The 13,403-nt window shown below is 37.8% G+C and overlaps 1 protein-coding gene across 10 annotated transcripts in view; it reads right to left on the reverse strand.

The window, feature by feature from the left end:
- The window catches only part of CSGALNACT2 (chondroitin sulfate N-acetylgalactosaminyltransferase 2), a 57,536-nt gene that overhangs the window by 19,983 nt on the left and 24,150 nt on the right, over window positions 1-13,403 (reverse strand). For 9 of the 10 annotated variants that reach the window (XR_005016821.1, XR_005016823.1, XR_005016824.1 and 6 more), the window contains 4 exons: window positions 12,671-12,887; window positions 11,122-11,223; window positions 7,682-7,860; window positions 6,004-6,098 (listed from right to left, as the gene is read on the reverse strand). Coding sequence is in view for 5 of the 10 variants with exons in the window: in XM_036828713.1 (XP_036684608.1) it covers window positions 6,004-6,098; window positions 7,682-7,860; window positions 11,122-11,223; window positions 12,671-12,887 (593 nt within the window). In the remaining 5 variants the exon portion in view is untranslated. Of the gene's footprint in view, window positions 1-6,003; window positions 6,099-7,681; window positions 7,861-10,153; window positions 10,246-11,121; window positions 11,224-12,670; window positions 12,888-13,403 lie in introns of those variants that run through there. The other variant, XM_036828716.1, reaches the window with a different exon arrangement.

Here is a 13,403-nt window from a genome sequence, read left to right on the forward strand (position 1 = left end):
ACAATCCATTCTCCACAGAACCAGAACTCCCAAGGCTTTCTATCACACTTACATAAAATTCAAACCCCTTACAGGTGTACAGCAAGCTCTACATGACCTGGCCCAGCTCTGTGCCCGCTCGCCCCCTGCGCTCCAGCCACCTTAGGAAATCCACTAGCTGTCTTTCTGCCTGGCACTGCCTTCCCCAGTCACTGTGTAGCAGGTTCCTTCCTTTCATTCGGAAGCCCCTCCAACAGCCCCATCTCAGAGAGGCCTTTCTGACCCAACGCAACACAGAAACCACCTAATCACTCTTCACAACGCAGCCTGTTTTAATGATCTGCATGGTATTTGTTAATTGATTTTATTTTCTGTCTTTTCCTACCAGACTAAAGATTCTTGTGAACAACAATCACGTCTGTACGGTTCTACGTGCTGGGGTTCCAGCAGTGAATAATGGCTGGCATAGAATGGACGCTCACTATTTGATGAATTAATATAACAGAGTGGAGACTATGAAGCCACACTGCCCGGGCTCCTGGCCCCATCCTGGCCAGCTGTGCATTAGGGGAGGGGCACTCATCCACGCACAGCTGTCTCCTCATCTGTAAAACAGGGGTAATAATAGCACCCACCTCAGAGGTTGCTACAGGATTAAATGAGTTAACGTCTATAAAAAACAGCACAGTACCTTGCACAAACAAAAGGGTACATAAAAACACTAGCTATTATAGCATTAAAATATCTAAAATATATATACACCATTTACCATTTTTTAACTTCACATTTACCTCTACGTTTATGCTGTTGTATTTATTTCCATTTCATGAACATTTTCCTCTTGACACACAACATTCACCACAGTATATACTATAATTCAATTTATCATTTTATTATTACAGTTTTGCTTGCTTTTAATCTTGTCAATATTATGCATATTGCTACTCTACACCTCTGATTATTTCCTCAGGAGAGACTCCTGGGAGCGGAAATTATTGGATCAGAGGGATGAACCTGTTTGAAAACTCCTGACCCAGAAAGCTCACCTGTATTCCCACACCACTGGCAGGGACGGAGGAGCCCCTGTCCTGCCAGCCTCACTCACATGGCTGTTTTTAAAAACAGCGATTTCACAGAAGAAAAGTATCGCACTGCTGTTTTAACGCATTCTTAGTAAGAAAGTCTATTTAAATATGTTTACTGTGAATTACTATCAAATGCCTTTTAACTATTTTTTTCCTATTTGGTGTATTTCCTATTTACTTCTAATACAACTTTAAACTTTATGGAGAGCAAACTTTTGTCTTATGCTTTTTAAGTGAGAAGAATGAAGCCTAGAAAGGTTAAATAACTTGCAATGGTTACAAACTGGTGAAACTACAATTTGAAGTGGAAGTTCTTAAACTTATTTTTCTATACAACATCTTAGAGTGAATCCACTTTCAAATCATTCTTCGCCCACATCCTCCCAAACCAGACAAGAATATGAGCTCTTCACCCTCATAGGCTGAGTCCATTTTGCACTTCTTCTGGTTTGTTTTACCAAGTAAAATTTTTTATAAATAAACTTTTTATTTTGAAATAATTTCAGATTTATAGAAAAGTTGCCACATAGTAAAGAGTTCCCATATACTTCTCTTGTAGCTTTAGCTTCCCCTAAATGTTATTATCTTACACCGCTGTGGTACATTTGTCAAAACTAAGAGACCAACAGTGGTATATTACTATTAACTAACTGCAGACTTTATTGGGATTCCACCAGTTTTTCCTTTAATGTCCTTTTTTCTGTTCTAGGATCCAGTCCAGGCGACCACATTGCATTTGGTGTTATGTCTCCTTAGTCTCCTGAGAAACTGTGACATTTTCTCAGTCTTGTTTTTGATGATCTTGACAGTTTTGAGGAGTAATGGTCAGGTATTTTATAGGATGTCCCTCAATTTGGGTTTGTCTCAAGTTTTTCTCATAATTAGGCTGGGGTTATAGGTTTTTGGAAGAAAGACCACAGGGGTGAAGTGCCTTTCTTGTTACATCATATGAGGGGGTACATGACAACACTAGTAATGTTAACCTTCATTACTTGGTTTAAGGTGATGTCTGCCAGGTTTCTCTGTTGAAACCTACTGGTTTTTCTTTTTTTCATACTTGTTTCTTTGGAAGTGAGTCACCTAGCTCCACCTTCTGGAAAAGGGAGTATCTACAAGTTATTTAGAATTCGGTAGGGAAGATCTGTCTCTTTTCCCCCTATCTAATCTAATCAACCTATCAATCTATCCAGTTCATTCATTATTATTACTTATTTACTCACTCACAAATTTATTTATATCAGTATGGACTCATGGATATTTATTTTATGCTGGTGTTATAATCCAGTACTAGGCTATTTATTTTGTTGCTCAAATTGTTCCAGCTTTGCCACTGGGAGCCCTTTCAGGCTCTTGTGTCCCTCTGGCATACCCTCATCCTATTGTTGTTTGAATATTTCCTTACTTTCTAGAGCTACAAGATGCTCCAGGCTCCTCTATTTCCTGTCCCAGCACTAAGTTCTGGGAGCTGGGTATGCCTTTTACTCTAAAGATGTCACTGCTTCTGGGTCTCTTGGGACAGAGTTAGGTCATACATGTATGTATACCATGTATATACCCTTTGACTTTTTAATCCTAAATTGCTATTAACTTCTTTTTTATTATGTGTTTCATCAACAACTATTTAAAGAAACTAAAGTTTTACTAGGTTCTTGCTGTTGTTGACCACTTTTTAAAAAAAATTTATTTTATTTTAAATAAAAATTTTTTTGGCTGCGTTTAAATAAAATCTTTTGGCTGCATTGGGTCTTTGTTGCTGCGCAGAGGCTTTTCTCTAGTTGTGGCGAGCAGGGGCTACCCTTCGTTGTGGTGCGCAGGCTTCTCATTGCGGTGGCTTCTCTTGTTGGGGAGCACGGGCTCTCGGCGCTCGGGCTACGGTAGTTGTGGCACTCGGGCTCAGTAGTTGTGGCTCACGGGCTCTAGAGCACAGGCTCAGTAGTTGTGGTGCACGGGCTTGCTCTGCGGCATGTGGGATCTTCCTGGACCAGGGCTCGAACCCGTGTCCTCCGCACTGGCAGGTGGATTCTTAACCACTGCGCCACCAGGGAAGCCCCTGACCACTGTTTTATTCTCAGGTCTTCCTCTTTCAATGTGCTCATTCTCATTGTGCTGAATTAGAAAAGGTCTGTGAGAAATAAACTCTGAGTTCTTCAGTGTTCAAAAATGCCTAATTTGCCCTCAAATAAGTCAAATATGGATTCTATAATCGAAGTTATTTTTCTTCAGATTTTTCAAGGTATCATTTTATTATCTTCTAATACCAATATTATCACGAAGGCCGCGAGTGCCAACCTATTATTCCTTTGCAGACAAGCTAGGTTTTGCTATTTTTGGCATCTCTGGAAACTATTAGGATTGTCCCTTGACTTCTGTTCTCAAATGCCAGAAGACTTATCTTTCCTTAGTTCTTTGAAGTTTTCTTCTATTTCCTCCCCTCTCTATTTTCTTTTCTTTCCCTTCTGGAACTCCTATTAAACAATCTGGGAGCTTCTGAATTGATTTCCCACATCTCAATTTTTCTCTCACATTGTCTCTTGGCCTGTCTGCCAGTTTATAAACTATTTCAACTGTGACCATCTGCTATTCAGCCCATTTACTGAGTTTTATATTTTCACAATTTCCAAGTTCTGATTCTATTTTTAGCAACAAATAGTTTTATGAAATTAACATTTTCTCTAATTTCCTTAAAGATATATTTAACGTTGTTTTCTACCTGTATTCATATTCTCATGTGTTAATTTTTCTATTTATTAAAATTTGGTGTCTCTTTCATTGTGTTAGCTTCCCTCAAATGTTTGGCTAGCTGTGGTTAGCTGCTACTCATTTTTGTTTCAAAAACCCCTGGTTGTTAGCTATGATTACAGGGGTCTATCTCCAGCAATAGTGAAGGAGGGGCTAAACGTGGTCTTGGGCAGAATGTGCCAACAACAGCTCACCTCTGGAGTCTGGGGCTCCCTATCCACCCTACAACTCAGTATTCCTAGGACCCTACCCTGCCTTTCTAGCTCCAGGGACCACACACACTGCCTCAGCCTGCAGGTCAGTGCCTGTGATGCCTGCTGTTCAGCACACCTCCCAGAGAAGCACAGATACTCTACCACTCCCTGTCTTCTATGAGCTCAGAGGATGCAAGGCAGCTCCATCTTCAGTGTTGTCCTGAATATGTTCCAGACTGTTCTCTCCTCCATTAATCAATTCTATGACAACTATTGTCATCTGACAGAAATTTCTCAAAATTTAAATCTCCTAATGGCACTTCTCTCATTCTCCAATACGAATATGCCTTTTTATTTTTAATAATTCACTTCTACAAAGGATTTAGGGTGTCAGATAAGGCAGATGTAGATGCTCAGTTTTCCACTTTGACCCCATTTGTATCTATATTCCTAAGTAATACTGGCCTACAGGTAAGGTAGAAGTGTGTGTGTGTGTGTGTGTGTGTGTGTGTGTGTGTGTGTGTGTGTGTGTGTGTGTGTGTGTGTGTGTGTGTGTGTGTGTGTGTGTATGTTTATGTATACATGCTTTGCCAGGGGTTGGTATGAAGATAATGCTGGCCTCTTAAAATATATTAAGTAGATCATATGGCACTAATATTACCTGTTCTTTGAAAGTTTGGAAAAACTCACCAGTGAAACATATCTATGTATCTGCAGGTTAAATGTTTGATAACTGTTCTAGTATTTTTAATTGCTCTTCATCTCTTCAGAGCTTCCATCTCTTTTATTTATAAAATACTAACATGAGCTTTTATAAAATATTAACATGAGGGACTTCCCTGGTGGCCCAGTGGTTAAGACTCCATGCTTCCAATGGAGGGGGCGTGGGTTTGATCCCTGGTCAGGGAACTAAGATCCCGCATGCTCTGCGGTGCAGCCAAAAATAAAATAAAATAAAAGTACAAAAAAAAAAAAATTTACATGAATTTAGTTCATGCTAATATTTCATAAACTCTCAAATCTTTCCTTTTATTTAGAATTTTTTAAACTTACTACATGAAATAGATTTCTCTTAATGTTTTCTTATTCTAATTTCCTATGTTGTGTTTTCTTTTTTTACCCTGAATCTGCCCACTTTATGATTACATTTTTTCTGCACATAAAGAATAAGCTCCTATATTTGTCAATCTATTATTTTTGGTTCATTAATTTCCGCCTTTATTTCTTTCCTGGAGTTACTTTTCACTTTTTAAACATGTTAAATTGTCTTCTTAGTTCATTTGTTTCCTTTTTGTTCTTAATGTTAACAATAAAAGATTAGGCTAAATGCAATATAGTATCCTGGACTGGATCCTGGAACAGAAAGAGGAGGTGTAGTAGAAAAACTGGTGAAATCCTAATAAAATCTATAGTGTAGTTAGCAGTAACTTACCAATGTTAATTTCTTAATTTTGACAAATGAACCATGGCTATGTAAGATGTAAACAATAGGGGAAACTGGGTGAAGTACAGGAACTCTCTACACTATCTTTCCAACTTTTCTGTAAATCTAAATTATTCCACATAAGTTTATTTAAATTTTTTTCAAAACTTTTATAACTTTGTCAATAACTATAAGTTCTGATATATGGCATTCCCATTCCAAGACTTTCTAAGTAATTTCCCATAGTATATTATTCCTTCTTATTTATTTAGCAGTTTTAATTTCCAGTTAGTAAGGTTTCTAAAATTAAAATTTATTTTTAGTATTACTAAAAATAAGTTGGTAGAAATGACCGTACAATTTTCACAATCTAGAACCTGAATTTTTCTCTGTAGCCTAAACTTTTCTGCCCACCCCCCAACCCCCTGCCAGAATCACACTTTATGGAGGGGGTACACTATGAAAATGTGTTCATAGTAACTACAGTTTTTAATTGAAACTATGTTTTCTGTTTGTGAAACAAACATAAAGGAACCAGGCAAGGATCTCTGAGACTTTTCATAACCGACAGTAAGAGTCTTACCAGCTGCTGTTCCACAGGCGGGGGCACATCCAGATTGGCATAAACAATGGCAGGGTTGTAAAGACTAAACACCACAGGGTAAAACACCTTCTTGCCTATAAATTAAAATATGTTTACATCACAAAAAGAAGTAATAAAATAAAGCACTGATCTTTATTGCGATATCTACTACGACTTTGTTAAAGTGTTTCTTTGTTACATATGATGATTTTATTTTATTAATATTGTATTTTATCAATGTTCAGGTTACTGAAACCTCATGTTGATGAACATGATGATGATTTTATAACATATCAGTAAGTTAGGCTATGAAACTATAACCTTGCAAAAGAACAGAGGAAAAAAGACTAAAGGGTGCTTTATTCCCTTTTGACATGTTTATTCCCATTGACCCTGGGGCGATGCACAAAAGCATTCTCTCAGCTGTTCCTGAGGTGAACCATTTATTAATCATTATTTCATCGAATTAGCAGTAACAGATGTAGGTTAACCTCTGACAATCACCAAGAAACTTAGAAACTTCTGTTAAACTCACCCTTCAAAATGAATCATAGAAACAGTGAATCCAAAGGATATTGTATAATGGATACATAAAGAATAATTAGAATATAGAACTGCAGACAGATCTAAACAAGATTTGGAAAACTTGGGAAGATTGAGTTAAAAATACCTGATGTAATAGCCCCCTCAAAAGGCCTTGTCATTAGCATTCAAATTGTTAGCACTGAAGGGACCCTTTAAGACTAACTAACTAGCCCATCTCCCCTCAACAGAGAACCCCTTGCTGAGACTGGTCTCAATCAGACGTGATAATATGTAGCACTCAGAAATTGTCAAGGACCCTGTAAGTAATGTGGCAGCCTTTTTATTACAAGATCCCCAGCAGATGTTCACCTCATCTTCATTAAAACCCACTTACGGAAGGGGAGCTCAATTTCCCAGAGGCAAATCTATTTCTTTTACATTAAAGAAATAATGTAAAATATATATTTTTGCCTGGTGCAAAAAAGGTAAATCTAACCCTCATTTACCCACTTGACTCTCAGAGAGTTCCTGACAACCATCCCTAACCAAAATGATTAATAAGAAGATAATAATTTGTACGATATGAGTAGTTCTATATAAAAAAACATTTACTATGAGATTTTTTTAATATAGAAAACTTCCTTTTCACATTTAAAATAATATTTGATATATAAAAATGTCACTTGCTCTTAACATTTTCAAAAAATATGTACAACGTAAAACAAAGTATAGTAATCATCCCAAAATGCACAGTCTGGAGACCAAGCACCATCTGTATCTAGACCTCTGCGTGAGTGCATGCCTGCATGTGTGTTGGCACCACCTGCCTGAGGTAGAGTGCTTCTGAATCTCACACATCACACTACTGCTTTGCTCTTTTTTGATGGGTGCTACTTCCTCCTTGTCAATTTCAAGACTTTTTATTTCTTTGCATTTGTTTATTTGAATCCAAATGTATACACTGGAATCTGGCCATAAAAGAACAAGGGGTATGAACTTCAGAGGGGCAAATTTTCACTTTTCTACTTAATATTCCAGCTAAATTACACCAAATATAATCTTTAAAAAACATAATTAACTTGATTCAAAATATGGGATGTGCTGACATTGTTCTAACTTCTACACTCAACTCACCTACCAACATTTTACCCACCTGGCTCAGCATTTAACCGGCAGCTGTTAAGGAATTCGGCTGAGAAATATATATCAACATCGCAGAAAAACATCAAGACCTCTCCCTTGTCCCAAGCTCGGGCACCCACATTTAGTCCTCGTCCACGATTAAATTCTTCATTCAATGAGACCAAGGTGTAATTGTGAAAATTAGACTCACTATGAGGAAAGCACATACAACAAATGGTAAGTCCCACTTAAAGCTGACTCTCTTAACACAACTTACAAAATATATTTTACCTTCAGGTATTTATTATGTTGGGTCTACATTCATATAAGGAAAGGCAATGATCAGTTTCATGTGTATGATCATCATCAGGGACAGTCAACTAAATGCCCACATTTGAGGCAACATGCTAGTGGTTTGAAGTTAATAAGTGTTAATAGGCCACTACCCTTCAGGATCTTAAAAACCTATTGGGGAGGTAAGAAGTATACACTTGGAAAAATAGCATAATATTTGATAATAAATAATGCAATCCACATGAATGATACATACAAAGAGTGCTCTTCTCTCTAGTTCTTCAGATCTTTGCTCAAATGTCCCCTTATCAGAGGGATCCCCTCATGGTACATGTGAAGTAGCCCTGACCTCCCTTCTCTTTAATCTCTATCCCTTTGCCCAGCTTTGTTTTCCTCAGTACCACCAGACATGTTTGTTTGAGTGTCTCCCACTAGAATGTAAGCTCCATGAGAGAAGGGATTTTGTTTTGTTCATTACTATGGACACAACGCCCCTCAAAGGGTAGGAGTTCAATAAATATTTTCTGAATGAATGAATGAACAGCAGTTCTGAGGAAAAAAGATTGCTTTTGTCTGAAGTAGTTAGAGAAGATGTTAGAAGCAGAATTTAAGTTATGCCTTAGTTAAAATCCTGAATTCAGTGGCGAGTGTAAAGGTCATTCCAATTAATTATTCTCAAAGGCAAGGAGGTAAGAAAGTAGAAAGTTTTTTTAAAGAACAGGAATCAGACAAGTCAAACTGGAACACAGGGATTCTAAAATGGAACAATGAGAGAAGACCAGAAAAGGGTCAGACTAAGGAGTACCTTCCATGAGAAGTTGAAGAACTTGGTCAGTGTTCTAAAGTCAAGGAGGAGTCAGGGTCTTTCCACCAGGGCAGTGGTTTATCACAGCCAAGTCCATGCACCCACAGCATCAGAATTCCCCGGGAACAGGTCAGAAATACATATTCTCAGGCCCCACCCCAGGCCCCTGAATCAGATACTAGGGGAGGAGCTGAGCATCTGCATCTCTCCTGGGACAAGTCACTCCAGGTTACTGATGTTAAAGTTGGAGAACTGCTGCACTAGGGGACAGCTGGATCAAAAAAGGAACATTTTTAAAAGATTACTCTTAAAATAGTATAGAATGGGAAATGGAGAGACAGAAGCGAAGACTCAAACAGTGCATGGAGTGGACTCCAATTGCTCTGAGTGCCCATGCCTCCCCCGCCCCCTTTATAGGTTGCAAATCTCTCCCTTCTTTTGGGGAAACTGCCGATCACCATCTCACACTCCCAGCACCAAGTGGAGGAAGTAATCACAGAATACCCCAACCGCAGTAATTTCCTAGGGGCAAGGACCAGACTCAAGCTGGGCTAATCAAAATACCCCCACCCCACCTGGCCATAGTGACTGGCTCAAGAGTGGGCAAAAGTCCTTCCCTGGGATTTTCTCAACTGGATCTGGGAGAAAGTTCTTTCCTCTCTGATGGCAAAGCTGAGAAGATATGAGCCCAGAGCCGCCAACAGCCATATACCTCATATGTGGAAGAAGCCAATCTGCAACAGGAGAATGAAGTCAACATGCAGAGAAAAACAGACAAGAAGACAAGAGAATTCTGATGGTATTCAAGTCTCTGGTCCCAGTCCCTAAGGTACCAAAGCTGTTTTGGTTTTCTTCTCATTAAATTTGGTTATAATAATCCCTTTAATTCTGGGAGTTATCCAAGATTCTTCAATAATGCTCCCATTTTCCTCAACCAAATTCAAGATAAGTTTCCGTCATCTGCCACAGAGGAGTCTTGATTAATGCAGGGACAACTTCAATAACACCAACGTGAGTCACTGGTACTTAGGTGATCTGAAAATGGTAAGGAGGGAAGAGACAAAGGGAAGAAATGGAGGGAGGGGAGCGTGGGTTAGAGCGGTGGCAGCAGCAAGGAAAGGACAGAACAGAGGTCCTGTGCGGTGAGCAGAAACCGATTAATCAGAGGTAGAGAATGAGTGAAAGACGCTGGCCCTCAGACATCAAGCCCAGGGAATCATGAGAACCTTCGTCTGAACTGAGAGAGGGCCATCAGGAGGAGGAGCCAGTGAAGGTGGAGGAGAAGACAATGTTTGTTTTTCATACTCCAGTGCTGTGAGAGTCCCTCTGGGGCAGGGACTGCAACTCCCTCCTCTGTGCCCAGTCCTATCCCAACCACCCCAGTTAGACTCCCGAGCAGTGTACCTGGAACATAGTCGGTGGGACTCAATGAATGTTAGTTGAACGATTCGAGAAGAATGGCCGGCCAAAGCTGGACTCTTAGGGAATGGCCACAACTAGCAGAAAGGTAAAGAAGCAAGTAAAGGATACAGAGTTGATGTGGTCAGAAAAGTCAATCAACCTAATATCTTACATTATAACATATCTACATTTACAAAATATTTACATTTTACAAACATCAGAGGAGAGGTTCAAGAAGGAAGTACTGGTTAGGTATCAAATGTAAGAAAGCAAAGAGGATGACAGAGAAAAGGTTGAATTTGGCAGTTAGGTCATAACTCTGGGCCCATAACTTAGAGATGAAAAGGCTGAGAAGCTACAGAATTAATAATGGAGTATTAAGGAATTACTAATTCATTCATTCAAACCTCTGAGCACCTACTGTGTGCCAGGTACTATATGAGTTGCTTGGTTAGATAGCTACTGTTTTGTGAGGTTTAGGTGAAAGGACAGAAACCTAATAGCAGTTACTGGGTACTGTAGAGTCAGGTAGGGGTCTCTTAAGGATAGGGGAGACCTAAGCATCATTTGCAGGGTGAGAAGGAACTTAGGAAAATGGAAGGAAAGAAAGGTGGCAAGCAAGAGAGACAAGCTCAGGAGATGATATCAAAGTGAAGGGATTAGATTTAGAAAAAGGGAAAGAGTTCAAAAAGAAGGAAATGGAAGAATAAATAGAGGCAAATATATACAAGGTGAGTGGGCCACAGAGTGAAAGCACCCTAATCATGCCACACTGTCTAAGAGGTTAAGGGAAGACGAGTCACTTAGAGTGAACTTAGGGGTGAAATGAGGAACTTACTAGCACCACCACTCACATGCTCAGCCAACTTTTAACAGCAGCTATTCAAAATTATTCATTCATTAAGTATCTGAAATTCTCATTCTTCTATTATTATATATAAAGGACTTCAATGTGGACATGGCTCACCAACCTTGTGACAGATTCTAGGATAGACTTGACTTTAGATAGTCCTTCTTTACCAAAATACACCACTGTGAGATGAATTCTCTTGTCCTGATGAATACATACATCCCTAACAGAATTGAAAAATAAAGTTCATTCAGGAAAATATATGAGGCACTACTCATTCAGAAAGCAATCACATGAAGCTTTAACAAGAAAACAAATGAAGCATTACTCATTTAGAATGAAATCACACAAAGCTTTAAGTAAATGTAAAACTGGCAATATTGCTGAATTTTGCCATATTTTAAAACATTTTTGGAACTTTTGCTTTGGTATTGCCTTCAGAAGCAAATTATAAGCTACTCAAGGAAATAAGTTCAATCAGTTCAAAACCAAATAAATAAATAACTCAAGTTTGGGGTCAAGAGTTACTTTGTCTTCAGATTGGCTAATTAGAGAAATTATACTTATCATCAAGGAGTAAATATTTGTCATGATTGAGATTAGTAACTGTAAAGAATAATGTAGCATCTGAAGGTAATTCCAAGAAAGGCAATTAAAAAATGCTTTAGGAAATCAGATCTCAAGCAAGCAATTTCAAAAACGTAAAACTCATTCGGAAGCATGACTTCTAGATATTCTGCAACAGAACTGTGTTAACTAACTTTTACATCCAACAACTTCAATGAGAACAAAGATCGGGACTACAAAGAATTAAAACTATCATACTGAAGTATTAAAAACATGACAATTGTCCAATTAAAACAAAAAAGTAAAACTTTTCTCAAATCGTTACCCTAATATGTAGTTGTTAATTTTTTAACGCTTCAGCATTTAAAAATAATGATTAAAAAAAAGAAAAAAAACTTTTAAAAACTGCTATAGTCTCTGCTTCCCAAGATGGAATAACATTCTCCCACACTTACTTGAATATTTGTATTTCTAAAATTTCTTTCAATTTTGAAATTCAAATTGTTCTCGGGGAATTTTCTGGGGAGACAGTAATGTTCTATATCTTAAAAACTGCTATAGTCTCTGCTTCCCAAGATGGAATAACATTCTCCCACGCTTACTTGAATATTTGTATTTCTAAAATTTCTTTCAATTTTGAAATTCGAATTGTTCTCGGGGAATTTTCTGGGGAGACAGTAATGTTCTATATCTTAACTGGAGAGGCAGTTACATGGGTGTATACATTTGTCAAAAGTCATGAAACCTCTATCCTTGGAATATGTCGATTTTATTGTATGTAAGTTACACGTCAATAACGTTATTTTTAAAAATTCAACTTGTCCTAAAATGAATTCAAACACGATTATAAAGGTAATCAAATTTAGTTTCTAATAGTTGTCACCCTCAATTTACTTCACAGTTCAAGTTGTCAATAACGCAATATACTATACATGCCTTAAGAAAAAAGGGAATATCAAAACATAAAGTTCCCTAAAGCCTAAAAAATTGTTCTGTAATTCTAAGTAATCATACTCAGTGAAGGTAAATTAAATAAAATGGCATGAAATGTGCTTTTTTTTTTTTAGGAGTGCTCAGTCAAATCACTAAGCCCCGGGAGTTACCTGAAGTTCTGCATAAACTGTGCAAATGCTTCAGTTCTTTCAGCAAGCGGCACAATGATATTAATAATTGATCTAGTAATGTCAATCATCTCGCTCTTCACTTTCATGAGAGGTCCAAAAGGGCGGAAGAGAGTCACATGTCTATATTCCATAAGGTCTGCTTTCTTAAAAAAGAGTTCATACAGTGTGCCCTTATCTCTCTCAGTGCGATAATAACCTAAAGGAAAGAGTTAGGAACAAAGATGTCTCCATGTCAAAGTTTACAAGTTCAATATGACTATTGATTTTACTCAAAGATCAAAAGTGTGATACCAGACTTGTAGGATTTTTATATATTTGTGAAAATTTTATCCCCACAGTACAGTCAACAACAACTGTTTCTTTAAAAGGAGAGGTTAAAAAAATGTTCACCACTCTGCTATATTATTCAACCCATAAAGTATGCTCCAAATGACAATGATTCCTTTTCATATATGACTTTAATAGCAGAGCCTATCAACACAGAAACCAAATGATTAAAATAAAGAAATTACTTCTAGCAATATTAAATTCTGGACCTCAGAGTCAAATCATCTATTACTTGGTTCAGCTTAACAAAAATGAATTGAGTGCATTTGTGTCAGGCACTGATGATATAAAGAGGGCTACATGGTCCCAGTTTTTTGGAAGGGTCAGTCTAGTGAGGAAGACAGAAAAATAAAGAAATAACAATACAGTGATATACACATGCAAA

The sequence above is a fragment of the Balaenoptera musculus genome, chromosome 16, assembly GCF_009873245.2.
Source record: "Balaenoptera musculus isolate JJ_BM4_2016_0621 chromosome 16, mBalMus1.pri.v3, whole genome shotgun sequence".
Classification (NCBI taxonomy): domain Eukaryota; kingdom Metazoa; phylum Chordata; class Mammalia; order Artiodactyla; family Balaenopteridae; genus Balaenoptera; species Balaenoptera musculus.